This window comes from Nerophis lumbriciformis, linkage group LG27, assembly GCF_033978685.3.
Source record: "Nerophis lumbriciformis linkage group LG27, RoL_Nlum_v2.1, whole genome shotgun sequence".
NCBI lineage: Eukaryota > Metazoa > Chordata > Actinopteri > Syngnathiformes > Syngnathidae > Nerophis > Nerophis lumbriciformis.
The window spans coordinates 15236486-15261089 of record NC_084574.2 but is presented as its reverse complement, the minus strand read 5'-3'; the positions used below and the strand labels follow the sequence as shown (position 1 = coordinate 15261089).

Sequence of the window (24604 nt, the reverse complement as noted above, 5' to 3'; positions counted from 1 at the left end):
AAGTTTTTTTGCATACCAGTAATTATAGTCTGCAAATGATGTGTTGCTGTTGAGTGGTCGGTGCTGTCTAGAACTCGGCAGAGTAACCGTGTAATACTCTTCCATATCAGTAGGTGGCAGCCGGTAGCTAATTGCTTTGTAGCAGTCGAAAACAGCGGAAGGCAGTGTGCAGGTAAAAAGGTGTCTAATGCTTAAAGCAAAAATAAACAACAGGTGAGTGCCCCTAAGAAAAGGCATTGAAGCTTAGGGAAGGCTATGCAGAACGAAACTAAAACTGAACTGGCGACAAAGTAAACAAAAACAGAATGCTGGACGAGAGCAAAGACTTACTGTGGAGCAAAGACGGCGTCCACAAAGTACATCCGAACATGACATGACAATCAACAATGTCCCCACAAAGAAGGATAAAAACAACAGAAATATTCTTGATTGCTAAAACAAAGTAGATGCGGGAAATATCGCTCAAAGGAAACTGCTACAGGAAAACACCAAAAAAAGAGAAAAAGCCACCAAAATAGGAGCGCAAGACAAGAACTAAAACACTACACACAGGAAAACAGCAAAAAACCCAAAATAAGTCAGGGTGTGATGTGACAGGTCGTGACAGTACACCTACTTTGAGACAAGAGCTATATTGATGCATGCTTGGTTATGGTTTAAAGTCATATCCAACAATTGGGACAACAACTTTTTACTGTCAACCGAGTTTCCTTTTTTAATGATTTCTGCTGGTGGTGTGCCTCCGCATTTTTTCAACGCAAAAAATGTGTCTTGGCTCAAAAAAGGTTGAAAAACACTCATCTAGACCACGAGGAAGTGTTTTAAATGTCCAACTTGTTGTGCACGTGTCAGATTCCGCACATGTGTTCTGTTACAAGTGACTCACCAATTCGATTCAATTCAGAGAAAGACTACCAAGAACTTGAGGCGTTCAAAGCAATCGAGTGTCCTATCGCGGGGTTTGTTTTTCTCCTAGCACTTGTTTTGTGTACAAGCCAGTTTAATTTGAAAGTGTCAAGGTTATTGTGAGGCTGTGTTCATTGCCTTTCAGCATTCTAATTCAGCCACTGCTCTAATTTACCTGCAGGCTATGGACAAACCACCCGAGCCAAACCAAAACACAACCCGTCTCATTCCAATATCAGCTTTGAGCTACAGAGTCTTATTAAGCCTTGTCACTGTTCCAACACGCTCCATAGTAACCCAATTAACGTGTTTGTTGATGACTTCATTTTACCTCACTATTACTAGCATTGCGTCAAAATGTAATCCTTAAAACCGATAGAATTATATAATCTAAATGTGCGGCACTTTATTAGTAAAAATAATGCTTATTTACTCAGGAATAAGACTTAATCATAATACCTGTGGTGCCGGCTCCTTGCATAGGCATCGTAAGGTAGTGATGTGCGATACCACTGATTGTCTTTCCGATCCAATACAGAGTAAAAATCAGGCTAGTATCGGTGGTACCGATCTGATACTTAGTGCAAATGTACCTAATGTGTAAAAGTAGTGTATTTCAAATGTTGCTAATCTTGGGAATCATCTTCAAACGACATACAATCAAAGAGTGAATCAAATGATGTAGTGTGTCCAAATAGCCTTCGATCAAAGGATACGTACACTTGCTGTTTTATAAAATCAAGTGACTCCTTTTATTTGCCAGTCATTTTCTTAAATAAACAGTTTATAATGGTCGTTTTAAGGCTAGTCATATATACATACAGTACATATACTGTATACATACATACACCCAATATATATATATATATATATATTATATATAAATATATATATATATATATATATATATATATATATATATATATATATATATATATATATATATATATATACACACACATATATATATATATGCAATTACATACACACACATATATATATATATATATATATATATATATATATATATATATACACACACACATACATATATGCACATACACACATAAATACACATTTACATACACACACACAATATATGTATATATGTATATACACCGTATTTTTCGGAGTATAAGTCGCACCGGAGTATAAGTCGCACCTGCCGAAAATGCATAATAAAGAAGGAAAAAAAAACATATATACGTCGCACTGGAGTATAAGTCGCATTTTTTGGGGACATTTATTTGATAAAACCCAACACCAAGAATAGACATTTGAAAGGCAATTTAAAATAAATAAAGAATAGTGAACAACAGGCTGAATAAGTGTACGTTATATGAGGCATAAATAACCAACTGAGAACGTGCCTGGTATGTTAACGTAACATATTATGGTAAGAGTCATTCAAATAACTATAACATATAGAACATGCTATACGTTTACCAAACAATCTGTCACTCCTAATCGCTAAATCCCATGAAATCTTATAAATCTAGTTTCTTACGTGAATGAGCTAAATAATATTATTTGATATTTTACGGTAATGTGTTAATAATTTCACACATAAGTCGCTCCTGAGTATAAGTCGAACCCCAGGCCAAACTATGAAAAAAACTGTGACTTATAGTCCGAAAAATACGATATATATATATATATATATATATATATATATATATATATATATATATATATATATATATATATATATATATATACATATATGCATATACACACATCTACACACAAAAATTCACACGCAAATACTGTATAAACACACAAATATATATATATTTATTTATTTATTTATTTATTTATTTATTTATTTTTTTATTTTATTTTTTCCCCACAAATCACTTTTTATTTAGTTATTAAGATCTGAATGATTTAATAATGTGTTTCTGTTAATGACAACAACTATCTGAAATTACTAAAGTATCAATATTTTGATTTGTTAATCAATATTAGAACATACAGATTTGGTATCGGCAGTATCAATATTTCAGAATCAATCCACACATGACTATCGTAAGGGAGTATCAAAAACCAAAACATTTCTTGTAATAGTGATTGTCAATGCTAAGTACCAAATGTAAAGCAATAAGCAGTGAGCAAAACAGTGAATCTGCTCTCTTTCGAGTAGTGAAATGTAATAATATTTTTACTGTGACAAATGGAAAAGTACAACCATAACTGTTCATTTTTCAATCAACAAAGAGCTTGTCAGATGCCAAAAGTTTTTCTTTGTTGTACCGTCGGTTCTTGAAATAAACATTGAGTTAATTTTAGTGTTTTGCAAAGTACCAAAACGTTGGGTTGGGATTAAATTAAAAATGCCGTGCAGTTCCTGTCAGTAAGAGTAAGCGAGAATAAAAATATAAAACAACATAATTATAGGAATTATGAGCGAACCTGCCAGCTGTCAGCCCTGATTTTAATGAAAGCCAATGCTTTCCCGTCTCGACTCCATTTGGCCTTGATTCCAGGGCTAGGTTTCCAAACTTTCTCAACTTTAATGGTCCCTTTTTAAATGCCAGTTGCTGACAACATTGATTTGGCTCTAAGCCTCGTTGTCCCACATGCTTTTATATTGTCCCGCAAAATCGACAGAAACATCTATTTTCTGCCAGCCTCCTCCACCTCCCACTCATTCCATCCTCCCCTTATATTCTCCCTTCATCAGCTCGCCTCTGTTCATTTGACAGTGTCAGCAGTCAGGGAACGCCAGGATGGACGCACGTGAGAAAGGAATGGCATCTGGTTAAGCTGTCCTGCAAGGGATCTGAGTACGCTTTTTTAGAAATGATGTCCATTGACACCTAGATGTGATTCCATTTTGGGTGAGATGATTCAACACGTGCATGGCAACCACGTAACATGACATTGTCACCAAATAGGCAAAAGTCATAATGCAGGTTTAGGTGTCCAAATCCAACTTTTTGAAATTGTCTTTTACAGGCGGGAATGTGTTCATAAGGCCCACATTTCTGGGTGTCTCTCTTGTGAGGGGTTAATCATTTTGCAATGCAGTCTGCTGAAAATGATGGAAAGTGCTACATAACAACCAAAGATGTGGTCAAAGCTTGCATTGCAACAAAATACATTTTAAGATATTCCAGAGTCGGAAAGTATGGAAATCTAAATGACAGCAACCATGTTTGCTACCAAGGACGTGTGTGGCTGTGCCCGGAAGCATGCAATTGAGTCATTCTGACGTTATTATTTTGGTTTATTTAGTCAGGAAAACGAGGTCTTAATATACTTTATATTGCCAAAAGAATTTGGCCACCTGCATTAACTTGAAGTGCCATCCCATTCCTAACCCATAGTGTTCAATATGATGTCGGTCCATCTTTTGCAGCTATTACAGCTTCAACTCTTCTGGGAAGGCTGTCCACAAGGTTGCGGAGTGTGTTTATAGGAATTTTCCACCATTCTTCAAAAAGCGTATTGGTGAGGCTCTCAGTCTCCGTTCTAATTCATCCCAACCGTGTTCTATCGGGTTCAGGTCAGGACTCTGTGCAGGCCAGTCAAGTTCATCCACACCAGACTCTGTCATCCATGTCTTTATGGACCTTGCTTTGCGCACTGGTGCGCAGTCATGTTGGAAGAGGAAGGGGTCCGCTCCAAACTAGTCCCAGAAGTTTGGGAGCATGGAATTGTCCAAAATGTTTTGGTATCCTGGAGCATTGGAAGTTCCTTTCACTGGAACTAAAGGGCCAAGCCCAACTCCTGAAAAACAACCCGCATATGTAACGACAACTAGAGATACAAAAGAATGCAGAAAAATGGAGGGGAAGAAAGAGAAGCAACCTATATTAACCTTGTAGATTGTTATAGTAACAATAGGTTAAGCTTTGTCAGTGTGCCGTGTGTTATCCAGTTCACCCTCGGGTAACAACGTTAATTTATGTTTGATGAAACGTGATTATGTGCATGAGTGTATTGTATATGTAGAGTATGTGTATATGCATGTTTGGACAGTGAATCCAATATTCTTCACATGAATATAGTTTTGAACATGGATAGCCAATGCATTACCGCAATCATTTTTCCTTGTTCAATGGTTGGTGCACCGCTAATGTACCAGATTCACACCATATTAAATGCTCTTGGTTTTCACTGTAGACTTGATTTACTGCAGAGATTATGTAAAAGTTGACCACATCATTAATAGGTGTATTGCTGTGACATCAGACTTATATTGACAGGCTAAATCAGACATATTTTTATCCACGTTCAAAAGAAGCCTTTAAAGAGGAACATTATCACAATTTCAGAAGGGTTAAAACCATTAAAAATCAGTTCCCAGTGGCTTATTTTATTTTTCGAAGTTTTTTTCAAAATTTTACCCATCACGCAATATCCCTAAAAAAAGCTTCATAGTGCCTGATTTTAACCATCGTTATATACACCCGTCCATTTTCCTGTGACGTCACATAGTGATGCCAATACAAACAAACAGCAAGGTATAGCGACATTAGCTCGCATTCAGACTCGGATTTCAGCGGCTTAAGCGATTCAACAGATTATGCATGTATTGAAACGGATGGTTGTAGTGTGGAGGCAGGTAGCGAAAACGAAATTGAAGAAGAAACTGAAGCTATTGAGCCATATCGGTTTGAACCGTATGCAAGCGAAACCGACGAAAATGACACGACAGCCAGCGACACGGGAGAAAGCGAGGACGAATTCGGCGATCGCCTTCTAACCAACGATTGGTATGTGTTTGTTTGGCATTAAAGGAAACTAACAACTATGAACTAGGTTTACAGCATATGAAATACATTTGGCAACAACATGCACTTTGAGAGTGCAGACAGCCCAGTTTTCATCAATTAAAATATTCTGTAGACATACCCTCATCCGCACTCTTTTCCTGGGGGTCTGGCGGCAGATTTCTTTGACTTTATCGTTGGAAATGCATCTGCTTTGAGTGTCGCAGGATATCCACACATTCTTGCCATCTCTGTCGTAGCATAGCTTTTGTCGGTAAAGTGTGCGGAACAAACATCCAATTTCTTGCCACTTTCGCATCTTTGGGCCACTGGTGCAACTTAAATCCGTCCCTGTTCGTGTTGTTACACCCTCCGACAACACACCGACGAGGCATGATGTCTCCAAGGTACGGAAAACAGTCGAAAAAAACGGAAAATAACAGAGCTGATTTGACTCAATGTTTGAAAAAATGGCGGATTGCTTCCCGAGAGCGAATAATATAAAGGCATTTAATTCGCCAAAATTCACCCATTTAGAGTTCGGAAATCGGTTAAAAAAATATATGGTCTTTTTTCTGCAACATCAAGGTATATATTGACGCTTACATAGGTCTGGTGATAATGTTTCCCTTTAAGCATCTTCCGTTTCAAAGCGTTTTATTCCTCTTTACGTTACCTTGACATGCAACCAGGGCCGCCTTAACCCAAAACCTCAACACCCTTCACCCCTACGATCCGAAAACACAGTCTGAAAAAAAGAAATCCTGATTTTACTCAACAGAACAGCAAATATGTCATCCATATTTTTATAACTAATTTGTGCTGGCGATCTAGGAGATTGTTTGTGCTTTTAGCCCAGTAGTCAGCACACTCGCCTCTAACACCGGCGTCCTCGGAAAAAATAAAAAACAACGCGGCCGAGAGAGAGTACACAATCCCTACATGAAGCCGAGCTCATTGACAGCCATGAACCAATCATGTACCAATCCAATCAGTCGTCAAAATTGGGGCCCCTTGGGATTCAGCCCAGGTAAGCCCGTTCATTAAAGCAACATCTGGTAGAAATTTAAAAAAAAAAAAATTCTATTTTGTCACTTCAACCATGTAGTGTTAATCACAAAGCTGCGTTTCTGTCAGAAGGTCTGAGCCAGTGTGAGTCAGAGGAGATTCTTAGTCATCCAGGTCGTGGTGTTCCGCAAAGGTTAAATTGAAGACCATTGGACTTCTTGTTTGGGGTTGAAGACTTTTCACCTTCAATCCAAAAGGCTTCTTCTTCTGATGAAACCTTTTGGATAACCTTTGACTTTTCTTCAAAAGGCTCTGCATACTGAGTAGGACTTTCTTACCACCACAGGCTGGGAGAAGCGTCTACTTCTTAGGGGGTGTGTTGGGCATTTTTTTTTTAACATAATTCATATCAGCTTAGAACAAATATTTTCTGTTTAGCCCTCACCAGGAAGAAGAACATATTTTGCCCCTGCCCCCACGTGACATTAGATAATTATGTGTATTAATTTGTCTATAAAATATTCATATCTACACCTCTGCATAACAATGTAAGCTTATTAACATTAAAGGCCTACTGAAATGCGGTTTTCTTATTTAAACGGGGATAGCAGGTCCATTCTATGTGTTATACTTGATCATTTCACGATATTGCCATATTTTTGTTGAAAGGATTTAGTAGAGAACATCGACGATAAAGTTCGCAACTTTTGGTCGCTGATAAAAAAAGCTTTGCCTGTACCGGAAGTAGCAGACGAGTAGCGTGACGTCACAGGTTGTGGAGCTCCTCACATCTGCACATTGTTTACAATCATGGCCACTAGCAGCAAGAGCGATTCGGACCGAGAAAACGACGATTTCCCCATTAATTTGAGCGAGGATGAAAGATTCGTGGATGAGGAAAGTGAGAGTGAAGGACTAGAGGGCAGTGGGAGCGATTCAGATAGGGAAGATGCTGTGAGAGGCGGGTGGGACCTGATATTCAGCTGGGAATGACTAAAACAGTAAATAAACACTAGACATATATATACTCTATTAGCCACAACACAACCAGGCTTATATTTAATATGCCACAAATTAATCCCGCATAACAAACACCTCCCTCCTCCTGTCCATATAACCCGCCAATACAACTCAAACACCTGCACAACACACTCAATCCCACAGCCCAAAGTACCGTTCACCTCCCCAAAGTTTATACAGCACATATATTTCCCCAAAGTCCCCAAGGTTATGTACGTGACATGCACATAGCGGCACGCACGTATGGGCAAGCGATCAAATGTTTGGAAGCGTACTCACGGTACCGCGTCTGCGTATCCAACTCAAAGTCTTCCTGGTAAGAGTCTCTGTTGTCCCAGTTCTCCACAGGCCAATGGTAAAGCTTGACTGTCATCTTTCGGGAATGTAAACAATGAAACACCGGCCGTGTTTGTGTTGCTAAAGTCGGCCACAATACACCGCTTCCCACCTACAGCTTTCTTCTTTGCTGTCTCCATGGTTCATTGAACAAATTGCAAAAGATTCACCAACACAGATGTCCAGAATACTGTGGAATTTTGCGATGAAAACAGACGACTTAATAGCTGGCCACCATGCTGTCCCAAAATGTCCTCTACAATCCGTGACGTCACGCGCTGACGTCATCATACCGAGAGCAGGATATGTCGCGCGGAATTTAAAATTGCACTTTAGTAAACTAACCCGGCCGTATTGGCATGTGTTGCAATGTTAAGATTTCATCATTGATATATAAATTATCAGACTGCGTGGTCGGTAGTAGTGGGTTTCAGTAGGCCTTTAAAGTAGGGTTGTACGGTATAGCGGTATTAGTATAGTACCACGATACTAATGAATCATATTCGGTACTATACCGCCTCTAAAATGTACCCGTCCCCCGTCGCCGTCACGTCGCGTCATTGCTGGTTTATGAGCAGACGAGCATGTTCGGCGGCACACAATCACGGATTTCCTACAAGCAGACACAGTGTGTAGACAGAAAAGGAAGAACGGACGCGTTTTGGCTTTAAAACTAACGGTAAAGGTGAAGCTATAACACTGAAACGCCCTCAGGAAGAAGTGCTTTTAGACTGAAGTCCATCCGCAGTCTGTAGTGTTGTAGCTACTTCTAAATCATTAATCCTGGTCTCCATGGCGACAAATAAAGTATGTTTCTTACAAGTATCATCTCTGCAGGACGAGGAATAGCTAAACATGCTTCACTACACACCGTAGCTCACCGGCATCAAAATGCAAACAAACGTCATTGGTGGATCCACACCTAATATCCACTGTAATGATACCAAGTACAGGAGCGTATCGAGCCAATACTAGTATGATTACATTAATATTTTTTAGCATGAGAAAGTCTTCTTACGTTTTTTTAAAATGTATATTGTGTTTATAAACTCAGGAAATATGTCCCTGGACACGAGGACTTTGAATGTGACCAATGTATGATCCTGTAACTACTTGGTATCGGATTGATACCTACATTTGTGGTATCATCCAAAACTAATGTAAAGTATCAAACAACAGAAGAATATTGAATATTACATTTTAACAGAAGTGTAGATAGAACATGTTAAACCAGAAAGTAAGCAGATATTAACAGTAAATGAACAAGTAGATTAATAATTCATTTTCTACCACTTGTCCTTAATATTGTTGACAAAATAATAGGTAGATAAATGACACAATATGTTACTGCATACGTCAGCAGCTAAATTAAGAGCCTTTGTTTGTTTACTTACTAATAAAAGACAAGTTGTCTTGTATGTTCACTATTTTATTTAAGGACAAACTTGCAATAAGAAACATATGTTTAATGTACTGTAGGATTTTTTGTTAAAATAAAACCAATAATGCAATTTTTTGTGGTCCCCTTTATCTAGAAAAGTATCGAAAAGCACCAAAATGCATTTTGGTACGGGTACCAAAATATTGGTATCGGGACAACACGACATTAAAACAACACAGCGTCTCCCACCATGGTTACAGTGAAGCCGAGTGCTACATACGCTTCATTATATTCTGGTACGGCAAAAAAAACACACTCCCCTGGCATCGCACGGCCACCCTGCCCCACTATTTGAGAAGGACTGGCTTAGAATAACAATGATATGCAGACATCTCGACAGTCAGGTTACCCCTTAAAGGGGAACATTATCACAATTTCAGAAGGGTTAAAACTATTAAAAATCAGTTCCCAGTGGCTTATTTTATTTTTCGAAGTTTTTTAAAAAATTTTATCCATCACGCAATATCCCTAAAAAAAGCTTCAAAGGGCCTGATTTTAACCATCGTTATATACACCCGTCCATTTTCCTGTGACGTCACATAGTGATGCCAACTCAAACAAACATGGCGCATAGAACAGCAAGCTATAGCGACATTAGCTCGGATTCAGACTCGGATTTCAGCGGCTTAAGCGATTCAACAGATTATGCATGTTTTGAAACGGATGGTTGTAGTGTGGAGGCAGGTAGCGAAAACGAAATTGAGGAAGAAACTGAAGCTATTGAGCCATATCGGTTTGAACCGTACGCAAGCGAAACCGACGAAAACGACACGACAGCCAGCGACACGGGAAAAAGCGAGGACAAATTTGGCGATCGCCTTCTAACCAACGATTGGTATGTGTTTGTTTGGCATTAAAGGAAACTAACAACTATGAACCAGTTTTACAGCATATGAAATACATTTGGCAACAACATGCACTTTGAGAGTGCAGACAGCTAATTTTCATCAATTAATATATTCTGTAGACATACCCTCATCCGCGCTCTTTTCCTGAAAGCTGATCTGTCCAGTTTTGGAGTTGATGTCAGCAGGCCAGGGAAGCTAGGGTCGATATTCTTCTCTTGATCATCTTCGGTGGCATAAGGGACGGTGTGAGCCAAGACATCCAGGGGGTTTAGCTCGCTCCTCTGCGGGAACAAACTGCCGCCATTGCTTGCCGTGCTACCGAGGTCCTTAGTCCCCGAATTGCTCACACACTCCGGCAGACTCAATGGGGGTCTAGCGGCAGATTTCTTTGACTTTATCGTTGGAAATGCATCTGCTTTGAGTGTCGCAGGATATCCACACATTCTTGCCATCTCTGTCGTAGCATAGCTTTCGTCGGTAAAGTGTGCGGAACAAACGTCCAATTTCTTGCCACTTTCGCATCTTTGGGCCACTGGTGCAACTTGAATCCGTCCCTGTTCGTGTTGTTACACCCTCCGACAACACACCGACGAGGCATGATGTCTCCAAGGTACGGAAAACAGTCAAAAAAAGGGAAAATAACAGAGCTGATTTGACTCGGTGTTTGAGAAAATGGCGGATTGCTTCCCGATGTCACGCCACGTTGTGACGTCATCGCTCCGAGAGCGAATATTAGAAAGGCGTTTAATTCGCCAAAATTCACCCATTTAGAGTTCGGAAATCGGTTACAAATATATATGGTCTTTTTTCTGCAACATCAAGGTATATATTGACGCTTACATAGGTCTGGTGATAATGTTCCCCTTTGAAAGGTAAATTGCAAATTGCTTATGGAAGCGTTAAAGGGGAGCTGCACTTTTGGGGGATTTTTTCCATCATCCGCAATCATCAGAGTACACAAAAACACATGTTCTTCCTTTTACATGTGCATTAAAAAGGTTGAAAACTGCTAGTACTACGCGGCTAACAACACAGGTAATGGGGATATGAGCTACTCCGCCTATAAATCCCTCTAAAAACATCCAAAAACTTCCCACAACTAAAAAAATAAAAGCCTTATTTAAGTGTGTGGAGAGGCGGAGCCGGCAGTCCGACAGCGAGGCAGGACACACCGGAGCCCCGGCCCAAGATGACGGCGAGGAGGCGTGGACGGCGAGCAAGCGGCGAGGCGGTGCGCGCCAAGATCGACGCCGCAATTGTTACCAGGTGCGTGGAGCGCCCACCTGGGCACAATTTAATAATCACCTCAAACTGTGTAAAAGGGCGTCAGCCGGAAACGTCGGGGAGAGAGGCGGAGATCACAGAAGAAGCCGAAGAGAAGCGGCTGCTGAACGAGAGCGAGAGAGAGCCACAGGAAGACGAAGACACACGCGACTGAAAAGTTGGAGCGACAGAGGAAGCAGGACACGGCAAGGCTGAAAAGCAACCCGTAGAGACTTTTGACTTATTGAAAAAAATTAAAGAAAGTCTAACCTGCGCAACAATGTCCTTCCTTGGTGGTCCTGAGAACCCGCACGACAGCAAAGTGTTACAATGAAGATAACACATGATGTAAGTGTCTATTTTAGCTTTATTAGCCTACTATCAAAATGACTTTAAAAGTCCTATATATGTGTTATAATGAAGACAACACGTGATGTGTCTATATTATCCATATTAGCCTACTATCAAAATGACTTAAACAAGTTGAAAAACTTATTCGGGTGTTACCATTTAGTGGTCAATTGTACGGAATATGTACTTCACTGTGCAACCTACTAATACAAGTCTCAATCAATCAATCAAAACTGTCGCAGGCTGACGCAAATCTTTGTTGACAGACATTTTGCATTTAAATTTTTATTCTACACATTTTTGCAACATTGGAAATCAATAATAAAATGGAGGCTTCTCACAGGATGAGATAACTCCTGGAAATTACTGGCTCAGAATGGCTAAAGGTGTGTCCAAGTTTAATGGATTTATTATAATCTTTGCAAGCTGGGTAACGTTTGCTGTGGTCTGGAACAACATGGCACACAAACAACTATGAGAAATGCAGTCAATATTACATACAATACAATGTGTGATGAGACATGCAAATATAAATTAAATACACAGAGGACATAAGTAAAGGAAATACAATGAGCTCAAATATACTTATAATTTAATATGCCTGATAAGCACTCCAGCAAATCAATACAATGAACAAAGCTCACTTTGTGCATTCGCGCACAGCATAAAACGTTTGGTGGACACAATGAGACAAAGAAGGAGTGGCGTAAAACACGTCTTTCTGTGGCAGCATCGGAGAAACAAACTACGATGAGTTCAAGGATCGCTCTAATGAGTAGGACAAAACGGTGCTTGCCAAATACTCTCATCAGTGAAGCATGCAGTGGGATGTCTAACAATTAGGAAGGTTTGTGTCATGTTTGGTCTCCTACAGAAAATATATTAAAACAAAAAAATATGTGTTTTTCTTCATCTTTTTCCATTTTCACATATCTCTGAAAGAGGTCCAGGGAGCCACTAAGGCGGCGCTAAAGATCTAGCGCAGGGATGCTCATTACGTCGATCGCGATCTACCGGTTGATCTCGGAGGGTGTGTCAGTCGATCACCAGCCAGGCATTAAAAAAATAGTCCTAAAAATGAGCGATCATAAATCTTCACTATGACGTCACTTTCGTCACTTGATTGACATTCACGGCACCCAAGGGTCTTCTGAGATGACGCTGGCTGCTGCCAGCTCATTAAAATTACCGACTGGAAGGCGAGAAACACTTTATTTCAACAGACTCTGGCGCCGTACCTGTCGTCAAAACTCCAAAGACCGACTGCACAGTTGCACAATAAAAGCTCTGCTTCATCCTGCCTGCGCTACCAAAATAAGAGTCTCAGAAAGCTGGCGTGCACAAGCTAGCAAGCTACGGAGTTTGCCGACAATGTATTTCTTGTAAAGTGTATACAAAGGAGTACGGAAGCTGGATAAATAAGATGCCAAAAACCAACCACTTTCATGTGGTATTGGACAGAAAGGATGACTTTTTTTCTCCTCCATTCGAAAATGCGGACGTCATCATCACCACTGTCTGATTCCAATCAATGCAAGTCATCATAATCAGGTAATACACCAACTTATATTATTGTCTTCATGAAAGAAAGGAATCTATATGTGTTAAACATGCTTGTATTATCTTTAACCACCTTTAACTTGTTAACAATATTAACTATATGTGTTAAACATGCTTGTATTATCTATAACCACCTTTAAGTTGTTAACAATATTAACTATATGTGTTAAACATGCTTGTATTATCTTTAACTACCTTTAAGTTGTTACCAATATTAACTATATGAGTTAAACATGCTTGTTTTATCTTTAACCACCTTTAAGTTGTTAACAATATTAACTATTTGTGTTAAACATGCTTGTATTATTTTTAACCACCTTTAACTTGTTAACAATATTAACTATATGTATTAAACATACTTGTATTATCATTAAACACCTTTAATGTATTAACAATATTAACTATATGTGTTAAACATGCTTGCATTATCATTAAACACCTTTAACTTGTTAACAAAAACATATATTTCATAAATAAGTAAATATAAATTATATATATGAACGAGGTAGATCCCTACGACTTGATCAATTGAAAAGTAGCTCGCCTGCAGAAAAAGTGTGAGCACCCCTGATCTAGCGCCACGGGTTGCTGACCTCCGGTCTAAGTCAATGCATGTAATACATTTATAAAATATGTAATTTCCCGATAGCTAAAAAATATTGATGGATTTTTTTGATGGATCCACAGAGGCATTTTAGTTCATTTGCCTACAGGGAATGTTGACACATTTGAGGGGAAACCCGATACACAATCTTTTCATGATATCAGGCCTTGCCACAGTCTGTGTTTGCGCTAGTTTGACGTTATTGTTCGCTTATGGGAGTCATCCAGTAATGTAGGGATTAGAGAGAAAAAAGGGGGCGCGAGTCAAAGAAAATAATGGATGCGACGGGAAAAGAGGACAAAGGAACACATGCAACGCAGTGACAGAAAGAAGTGACACAAAAGGGAAAAAAAAGCCCAAGTCTCCTTCCTTCTTCCTATAAAGTGACAGTCATGTTGATGAATAACCCCGGTAGTGGAAAGTTAATTAGATGGGCCGGTTTATTCAAATATGACAGACTGAGGGGACTGGTGGAAGAGGAAATGGAGAAAACTGCTGCGAGCATGCCCGGTGGTGCATGGTATCTATTGGTGCAAAACTATAGCGAATCATAAATCATCAGTTTGAATTAGTTCAAATTGTTCTGTTTGATGCCTCTCACCAGACGTCAGCTGGGATAGGCTCCGCTCCCCAACTTGTGAACGTCCACAGAATAAGCGATGTAGAACATACAAAACCCAAAAGTGAAGTTGGCATGTTGTGTAAATGGTAAATAAAAACAGAATACAATGATTTGCAAATCCTTTACAACCTATATTCAATTGAATAGACTGCAAAGACAAGATACTTAACATTCGAACTGGACAGCTTTTTGGCAAATATTAGCTCATTTGGAATTTGATGCCTGCAACATGTTTCAAAAAGGCTGGCACAAGTGGCAAAAAAGACTGAGAAAGTTGAGGAATGCTCATCAAACACTTATTTGGAACATCCCACAGGTGAACAAGCTAATTGGGAACCATGATTGTGTATGCAAGCAGCTTCCATGAAATGCTCAGTCATTCACAAACAAGGATGGGGCGAGGGTCACCACTTTGTGAACAAATGCGTGAGCAAATTGTCCAACAGTTTAAGAACAACATTTCTCAACGAGCAATTGCAAGGAATTTAGGGATTTCGCCATCTACGATCCGTAATATCATCAAAAGGTTCAGAGAATCTGGAGAAATCACTGCACGTAAGCGATGATATTACGAAACCTTCGATCCCTCAGGCGGTACTGCATCAAAAAGCGACATCAGTGTGTAAAGGATATCACCACATGGGGTCAGTAACTACTGTTTGTCGCTACATCTGTAAGTGCAAGTTAAAACAATACAACTCTACAAAGCCATTTATCAACAACACCCAGAAAAGCTGCCGGCTTTGCTGGGCCCAGGCTCATCCAAGATGGACAGTGGAAAAGTGTTCTGTGGTCTGACGAGTCCACATTTCAAATTGTTTTTGGAAACTGTGGATGTCGTGTCCTTCCGGACCAAAGAGGAAAAGAACCATTTGTTATAGACGAAAAGTGTATACATATATATATATACAAACCCTGTTTCCATATGAGTTGGGAAATTGTGTTAGATGTAAATATAAACAGAATAGAAATGCGTGAGCAAATTGTTGAACAGTTAAGAAAAACCTTTCTCAACCAGCTATTGCAAGGAATTTAGGGATTTCACCATCTACGAACCATAATATCATCAAAGGGTTCAGAGAATCTGGAGAAATCACTGCACAAAAGCAGCTAAGCCCGTGACCTTTGATCCCTCAGGCTGTACTGCATCAACAAGCGACATCAGTGTGTAAAGAATATCACCACATGGGCTCAGGAACACTTCAGAAACCCACTGTCAGTAACTACAGTTGGTCGCTACATCTGTAAGTGCAAGTTAAAACTCTCCTATGCAAGGCGAAAACCGTTTATCAACAACACCCAGAAACGGCGTCGGCTTCGCTGGGCCTGAGCTCATCTAAGATGGACTGATACAAAGTGGAAAAGTGTTCTATGGTCTGACGAGTCCACATTTCAAATGTATTTTGGAAACTGTGGACGTTGTGTCCTCCGGACCAAAGAGGAAAAGAACCATCCGGATTGTTATAGGCGCACAGTTCAAAAGCCAGCATCTGTGATGGTATGGGGGTGTATTAGTGCCCAAGACATGGGTAACTTACACATCTGTGAAGTCACCATTAATGCTGAAAGGTACATACAGGTTTTGGGGCAACATATGTTGCCATCCAAGCAACGTTATCATGGACGCCCCTGCTTATTTCAGCAAGACAATGCCAATCCACGTCTTACAACAGCGTGGCTTCATAGTAAACGAGTGTAGGTACTAGACTGGCCTGCCTGTAGTCCAAACCTGTCTCCCATTTGAAAATGTGTGGTGCATTATGAAGCCTAAAATACCACAACAAAGACCCCGGACTGTTGAACAACTTAAGCTGTACATTAAGCAAGAATGGAAAATAATTCCACCTGAAAAGCTTCAAATATTGGTCTCCTCAGTTCCCAAACGTTTACTGAGTGTTGTTAAAAGGAAAGGCCATGCAACACAGTGGTAAAAATGCCCCTGTGCCGACTTTTTTGCAATGTGTTGCTGTCATTACATTCTAAATGAATGATTATTTGCAAAAATTTGGACATTAAATATCTTGTGTTTACAGTCTATTTAATTGAATATAAGTTTAAATGGATTTGCAAATCATTGTATTCTGTTTTTATTTACGAATTACACAACGTGCCAACTTTCCTGCACTAGATTTTTCAGTGTGTGACTTTCGGGATGAAGTTGTGCACTTCTCCTGATTAGGTTCCAGTGGACGGAAACAAGATAAGAGGGGTAAAAAAAAAAAATAAATAAAGTGTGAGAAGAGCGTATGAAGGGGGATATGAGAAGATTCTAAGAGTGTGGTGGAGAGGAGGAAATGAGAAATGTGTTTTGGGAAGGATCATCTAACTTGTTTTGTGAGACTCCTGTTCTTGTGTGTGTGCGTGTGTGACAATGTGCATTGAGCGGAGGACACTGACAGTGAGTCTAATAAAAGGGGGCATTCTTCTGTTAATTACAGAGTTAATGACACACTATGCTCTCTTGGACTCACAACACAACACCCACACACACAAACACGCTGGAAATGGCCAAGCATGCACTGGCGCTCCAACATGACAGGCTGTTATTCAAAGAGCTTGACAGTAAGATAGCAGGCTGATAGAACACACACATGACAGGAGCCGCTGACAGGGAACCTCATCAAAGCAGCTTTAATGAAGTCACTTTCCCCAAACACAAGCAATGGGGGGAAGAAAAGAAGGACAAGGTCGCCTGGATTGATGACGCTCATTAGCCTAATAAGGTACTTTAATGAAACCGGCTTGACGATGTATTGTCTGTATCAGGGTTGTACGATATACCGGTATTAGTATAGTACCGCGATACGAATTAAGCATTTTACCGTCTCTAAAATGTACCAGTCCCGCACCGCCCCGCGCCCGCGTCGAAGTCACGTTGTGACATTGCTGATGTACGAGCAGATGAGCATGTTCGGCAGCGCACAATCACAGACATTTGAAAGGCAATTTAAAATAAATAAAGAATAGTGAACAACAGGCTGAATAAGTGTACGTTATATGAGGCATAAATAACCAACTGAGAACGTGCCTGGTATGTTAACGTAACATATTATGGTAAGAGTCATTCAAATAACTATAACATATAGAACATGCTATACGTTTACCAAAAAATCTGTCACTCCTAATCGCTAAATCCCATGAAATCTTATACGTCTAGTCTCTTACGTGAATGAGCTAAATAATATTATTTGATATTTTACGGTAATGTGTTAATAATTTCACACATAAGTCGCTCCTGAGTATAAGTCGCACCCCCGGCCAAACTGTGAAAAAAACTGCGACTTATAGTTCGAAAAATACTAGGGATGTCCGATAATGGCTTTTTGCCGATATCCGATATTTCAATATTGACCAACTCTTTAATTACCGATACCGATATCAACTGATACCGATATCAACCGATATATACAGTCATGGAATTAACACATTATTATGCCTAATTTGGACAACCAGATATGGTGAAGGTACTTAAAAAAAAATAAAAATAAATAAGATAAATAAATTTAAAACATTTTCTTGAATAAAAAAGAAAGTAAAACAATATAAAAACAGTTACATTGAAACTAGTAATTAATGAGTAAAATTAACTGTTAAAGGTTAGTACTATTAGTGGACCAGCAGCACGCACAATCATGTGTGCTTACGGACTGTATCCCTTGCAGACTGTATTGATATATATTGATATATAATGTAGGAACCAGAATATTAATAACAGAAAGAAACAACGCTTTTGTGTGAATGCGTGTGAATGAATGTAAATGGGGGAGGAAGGTTTTTTGGGTTGGTGCACTAATTTTAAGTGTATCTTGTGTTTTTTATGTTGATTTAATTAAAAAAAATAAAAATAAAAAATACTGATAATTTCCGATATTACATTTTAACGCATTTATCGTTACATCTCTAAAAAATACAGTACTTATTTTAAGGTATTTTTGGGTTCATTGAGGTTAGCTAATTTGACTTGTTTTGGAAAGTCTTGACAAGCCGAATTTTCTTGTTCTATTGGCAGATCATTTTGCTGAGTTCAAATAAAATACCCCTGATTTTTATATATTTTTTTCTTGTTTTTGAACACTGACTTTTTGCAGTGCACTGGTATAGTATTGCAGTACTAATGAATCAAAAATGGTACTATACTGTTTGAAAAGCATGATGGCGCGTCGTCACGCCGTGACATTGCTGGGTTTACGAGCAGAGGAGCATTTTCGGCAGCGCACAATCACAGAGTACTTACAAGCAGACACAGTGTGTAGACAGAAAAGGGAGAACAGACTAATTTTGGCTTAAAAACTAAAGATAAAGGTGGGGATGATGTTCAAAACCGGTTCTCCTGGTTGTTCGATAAGAAAAGAACCGTTTGATAAGAAAATAACCAATTCCATGGACTCGAATCCCTTTTTGAGAACCGGTTCCCGTTATTGAGGCCACTATAGTAAAGAAAAAGAGTTGGTTCTTTATTAGAATCCCAATTCTTGTGCCCGTCCCACAAGAAATGCCCTGTGGGACATCACAGGAAATGACATAGCTCAGTCTAATGACTGAGCTACGTCAATCAATAAATCAACTTTATTTATAAAGCACATTTAAAATTTACCACAGGTGTAGCCAAAGTTCTGTACAATGGGCAGGTTAAAAGATAATACGAGTACCGAGCAAACACAACACAACACAAACAGAACACGATAAAAAATAAATAAATAAAATAGAATAAATAAAAACATAAAAACAGGTTCACAGCAGGTGTATTATGGGGCGCCATTGCAGGATGGATATCACTCAGTGTTAAAAGCCATGGAATAAAAGTATGTTTTTAAGAGAGATTTAAAAACAGGAAGAGAGGAGGCTTGTCTAATACTCAGAGGTAGGTCGTTCCAGAGCTTGGGAGCAGCAACGGCGAAAGCTCTGTCACCTCTAAGCTTCAGCCTTGTGTCAGGGACCGTCAACAGCAGCTGATCGGCTGATCTTAAGGATCGGGTGGGGCAGTAAGGCTGAAGGAGGTCGGAGAGATAGGTTGGCGCGAGGTTGTTTAGACATTTAAAAACAAATAAAAGGAGTTTAAAATTGATTCGATAACGTCATGTCACACAAGCAGCAAAAATAATGGACTGGAAAAAAAACGCCTCAAGGCATGGCTATTCACCTATAGCAGTGTTTCTCAAATGGGGGTACGCGTACCCCTGGGGGTACTTGAAGGTATGCCAAGGGGTACGTGAGATTTTTTGAAAATATTCTAAAAATAGCAACAATTCAAATATATTTTGCAGTGTTATACAATTTAATAAATCAGAAACTGATGACATAGTGCTGTATTTTACTTTGTTATCTTTTTTTTTCAACCAAAAATGCTTTGCTCTGATTATGGTCTACTTGAATTAAAAAAAAAATTCACAGGGGGTACATCACTGAAAAAAAGTTGAGAACCACTGACCTATAGTGATCACAGAGACAGGTTATTTTTGTGTTACTGTATATATTTGTTTTTCTAAAAAAATCCCAATTAATATACTTTGGGTAACAACAGTCAATATTTATTTATTTTATTTTTTATGGGGGGTAACAGTCAATAATTATGTATTTATTTTATTTTATTTTTTCTTATAAAATAAAAGTGAGCTTTTGTTAAACCAAATATTGTGGTTTTTCTCCATATACAACAACCTATCTGGATTCGATAAGAGAATCGATAAGGAATCGGTTCGATAAGAGGATTCGATAATGGGCTCGAACTCGATCATTTCTTATCAAACATCATCCCTAGATAAAGGTCAAGTTATAACACTGAAACGCCCTCAGAAAGAGATGCTTTAAGACATGGCTAGCTCACAGGCGGCAGTGTTTTAGCTACTTTTAAATCACTAATCCTGGTCTCCATGGCGACAAATAAAGTATGTTTCTTACAAGTATCATCCCTGCAGGACGAGGAATAGCTAAACATGCTTCACTACACACCGTAGCTCACCGGCATCAAAATGTAAACAAACGCCATTGGTGGATCTACACCCGACATCCACTGTAATGATATCAAGTACAGGCACGTATCTAGTCGATACTACTATGATTACGTCGATATTTTTTGACATCACATCATCTTTCGTTTTTTTTTAAAGTATATTATGTTTATAAACTCAGGAAATATGTCCCTGGACACATGATGACTTTGAATATGACCAATGTATGATCCTGTAACGACTTGGTATCGGATTGATGCCCAAATTTGTGGTATCATCCAAATTTAATGTAAAGTATCAAACAACAGAAGAATGAGTGATTATGACATATTAACAGAAGTGTAGGCAGAACATGTTAAAAGAGAAAGTAAGCAGATATTAACAGGAAATTAACAAGTAGATTAATAATTCATTTTCTACCACTTGTCCTTAATAATGTTGACAAAATAATAGAATGATAAATGACACAATATGTTACTGTATATGTCAGCAGACTAATTAGGAGCCTTTGTTTGTTTACTTACTACTAAAAGACAATTTGTCTAGTGTGTTCACTAGACACTAGACATCCTACTCAGTGGCGTAGTGGTTAGAGTGTCCGCCCTGAGATCGGTCGGTCGTGAGTTCAAACCCCGGCCGAGTAATACCAAAGACTACAAAAATGGGACCCATTACCTCCCTGCTTGGCACTCAGCATCAAGGGTTGGAATTGGGGGTTAAATCACCAAAAATGATTCCCGGGCAAGGCCACCGCTGCTGTTCACTGCTCCCCTCACCTCCCAGGGGGTGAACAAGGGGATGGGTCAAATGCAGAGGACAAATTTCACCCCACCTAGTGTGTGTGTGTGTGACAATCATTGGTACTTTAACTTTATTTAAGGACTTAATTGCAATAAGAAACATGTTTAATGTCCCCAAAGATTTTTTGTCAAAATAAAGCCAATGATGCAAATTTTTTGTGGTCCCTTTTATTTAGAAAAGTACCAAAATAATTTTGGTACTGGTACCAAAATATTGGTATCGTTGCAACACTAGTCTGTATAGACACACAAACTAGACTGGATTGCAGTCTCTTGTAACTAGATAAGAACACTCTTGCATACAATTGACTTTGCATAGTAGAAACACAATCATCCCAAAATAGATACCACGATCATGCTCTCACCTCTCCTTCCGAGGACTGTAGCAGGAGGTCCTTCCGACAAGATGCGGTGAAGTCCCCAACGCCGGCATTCAGCTCAACACCCCGGGGGGCCTCGAGGGTTAGCGTCCGAGTCGGGGACTCGAGCCTGAGGAACATAACCACTCATCAGTTCTGTGAGAAAGTGTGGAGGTGGAATATTGAGTAGATGATGGGGATATTATAGTGACATGCTGAGATTTAAGTATGCAGGTTTTATCAGTGGCTTTGTAACTGTGAGGCCGCAGGTGGTATCACTGCCGGGCAATTCAACTAAAATTGTTTTCGGGCTACGTTTTAGACGGATAATGACTGAGAGGCTGGATTTTTTTCTGGACTATTATTATTTCTTTGTATTATTACTGAGAACCAGCATCCTCTGCAGTGAGCATTTGGATTTCGTCTTATTTATTTTGCCTATACCAGGGGTCGGCAACCCAAAACGTTGAAAGAGCCATATTGGACCAAAAATACAAAAAAAACAAATCTGTCTGAAGCCGCAAAAAATGAAAAGCCTATAAGTCTTATAGTGAAGGCAACACATGATGTAAGTGACCTCCTTCAGCCTTACTGCCCCGCCCGATCCTTAAGATCAGCCGATCAGCTGCTGTTGACGGTCCCTGACACAAGGCTGAAGCTTAGAGGTGACAGAGCTTTCGCCGCTGCTGCTCCCAAGCTCTGGAAAGACCTACCTCTGAGTATTAGACAAGCCTCCTCTCTTCCTGTTTTTAAATCTCTCTTAAAAACATACTTTTATTCCATGGCTTTTAACACTGAGTGATATCCATCCTGCAATGGCGCCCCATAATACACATGCTGTGAACCTGTTTTTATGTTTTTATGTTTTTATTTATTCTATTTTATTTATTTATTTTTTATCGTGTTTTGTTTGTGTTGTGTTGTGTTTGCTTGGTACTCGTATTATCTTTTAACCTGCCCATTGTACAGCACTTTGGCTACCCCTGTGGTAAATTTTAAATGTGCTTTATAAATAAAGTTGATTTGATTTGATTTGATATTAGCTATAATAGCCTACTATCAAAATGACTATGTGCCGCAGGCTGAAGCAAATCTTTATTGAAAAAAATGTTGAAATGTAATATTTATTCTACATATTTTTACAACATTAGAAACCATTAGTAAATCAGAGGCTACTCATAAGGTGAGATAACTCCTGGAAATTACTGGCTTTTAATGGCCAAAGGTATAGATGTGGGTGTCCAAGTTAAAGGAAACGACAGGCTGTCTTCTTTTAACATATTTATTACAATATTTCGTACGCTAGGTATATACAATATAAATAATTTTATTTTAAAGCAATGGGGGAGCTATTGGACTGGGATTTTTGCTTAAAGGCCTACTGAAATGCGATTTTCTTATTTAAACGGGGATAGCAGGTCCATTCTATGTGTCATACTTGATCATTTCGCGATATTACAATATTTTTGCTGAAAGGATTTAGTAGAGAACATCGACGATAAAGTTCGCAACTTTACTGCCGGAAGTAGCAGACGAGTAGCGTGACGTCACAGGTTGTGGAGCTCCTCACATCCGCACATTGTTTACAATCATGGCCACCAGCAGCGAGAGCGATTCGGACCGAGAAAGCGACGATTTCCCCATTAATTTGAGCGAGGATGAAAGATTTGTGGATGAGGAAAGTGAGAGTGAAGGACTAGAGGGCAGTGGGAGCGATTCAGGTAGGGAAGATGCTGTGAGAGGCGGGTGGGACCTGATATTCAGCTGGGAATGACTAAAACAGTAAATAAACACAAGAGATATATATACTCTATTAGCCACAACACAACCAGGCTTATATTTAATATGCCACAAATTAATCCCGCATAACAAACACCTCCCCTCTCCCGTCCATATAACCCGCCAATACAACTCAAACACCTGCACAACACACTCAATCCCACAGTCCAAAGTACCGTTCACCTCCCCAAAGTTCATACAGCACATATATTTCCCCAAAGTCCCCAAAGTTACGTACGTGACATGCACATAGCGGCACGCACGTACGGGCAAGCGATCAAATGTTTGGAAGCGTACTCACGGTACCGTGTCTGCGTATCCAACTCAAAATCCTCCTGGTAAGAGTCTCTGTTGTCCCAGTTCTCCACAGGCCAATGGTAAAGATTGACTGTCATCTTTCGGGAATGTAAACAATGAAACACCAACCGTGTTTGTGTTGCTGAAGTCGGCCGCAATACACCGCTTCCCACCTACAGCTTTCTATCTTTGCTGTCTCCATTGTTCATTGAACAAATTGCAAAAGATTCACCAACACAGATGTCCAGAATACTGTGGAATTTTGCGATGAAAACAGGCGACTTAATAGCTGGCCACCATGCTGTCCCAAAATGTCCTCTACAATCCGTGACGTCACGCGCTGACGTCATCATACCGAGACGTTTTCAGCAGGATATGTCGCGCGAAATTTAAAATTGCACTTAAGTAAGCTAACCCGGCCGTATTGGCATGTGTTGCAATGTTAAGATTTCATCATTGATATATAAACTATCAGACTGCGTGGTCGGTAGTAGTGGGTTTCAGTAGGCCTTTAAACTAGATGCTTTTTTGCAGGTACAGTAAGTACTGTAGTTGCTCAATATAAGAAGTTACACAGGAACAACACAACAAAAACACAAATATGTGCCCCTTGTTAGTTAATAGACGTTTGCATAGGTTGTGGTAGGTTTCTTGTGTTGATAAAAACAAAAACAAAAAAATCAATAACATTTTTTATTTAAGTTGCTCTAAAATATTCTGAATTGCTCAAAAGTGCATCGACCG

The 24604-nt window shown here is 39.4% G+C and overlaps 1 protein-coding gene across 1 annotated transcript in view; it reads right to left on the bottom strand.

Annotated features, from left to right (window-relative positions):
- LOC133570123 (zeta-sarcoglycan) overlaps nt 1–24604 on the bottom strand; it is a 783896-nt gene that overhangs the window by 13589 nt on the left and 745703 nt on the right. The window contains exon 7 of the mRNA XM_061922813.2: nt 21791–21914. Within this exon, the coding sequence (XP_061778797.1) occupies nt 21791–21914 (124 nt within the window). The remainder of the gene's footprint in view (nt 1–21790; nt 21915–24604) is intronic.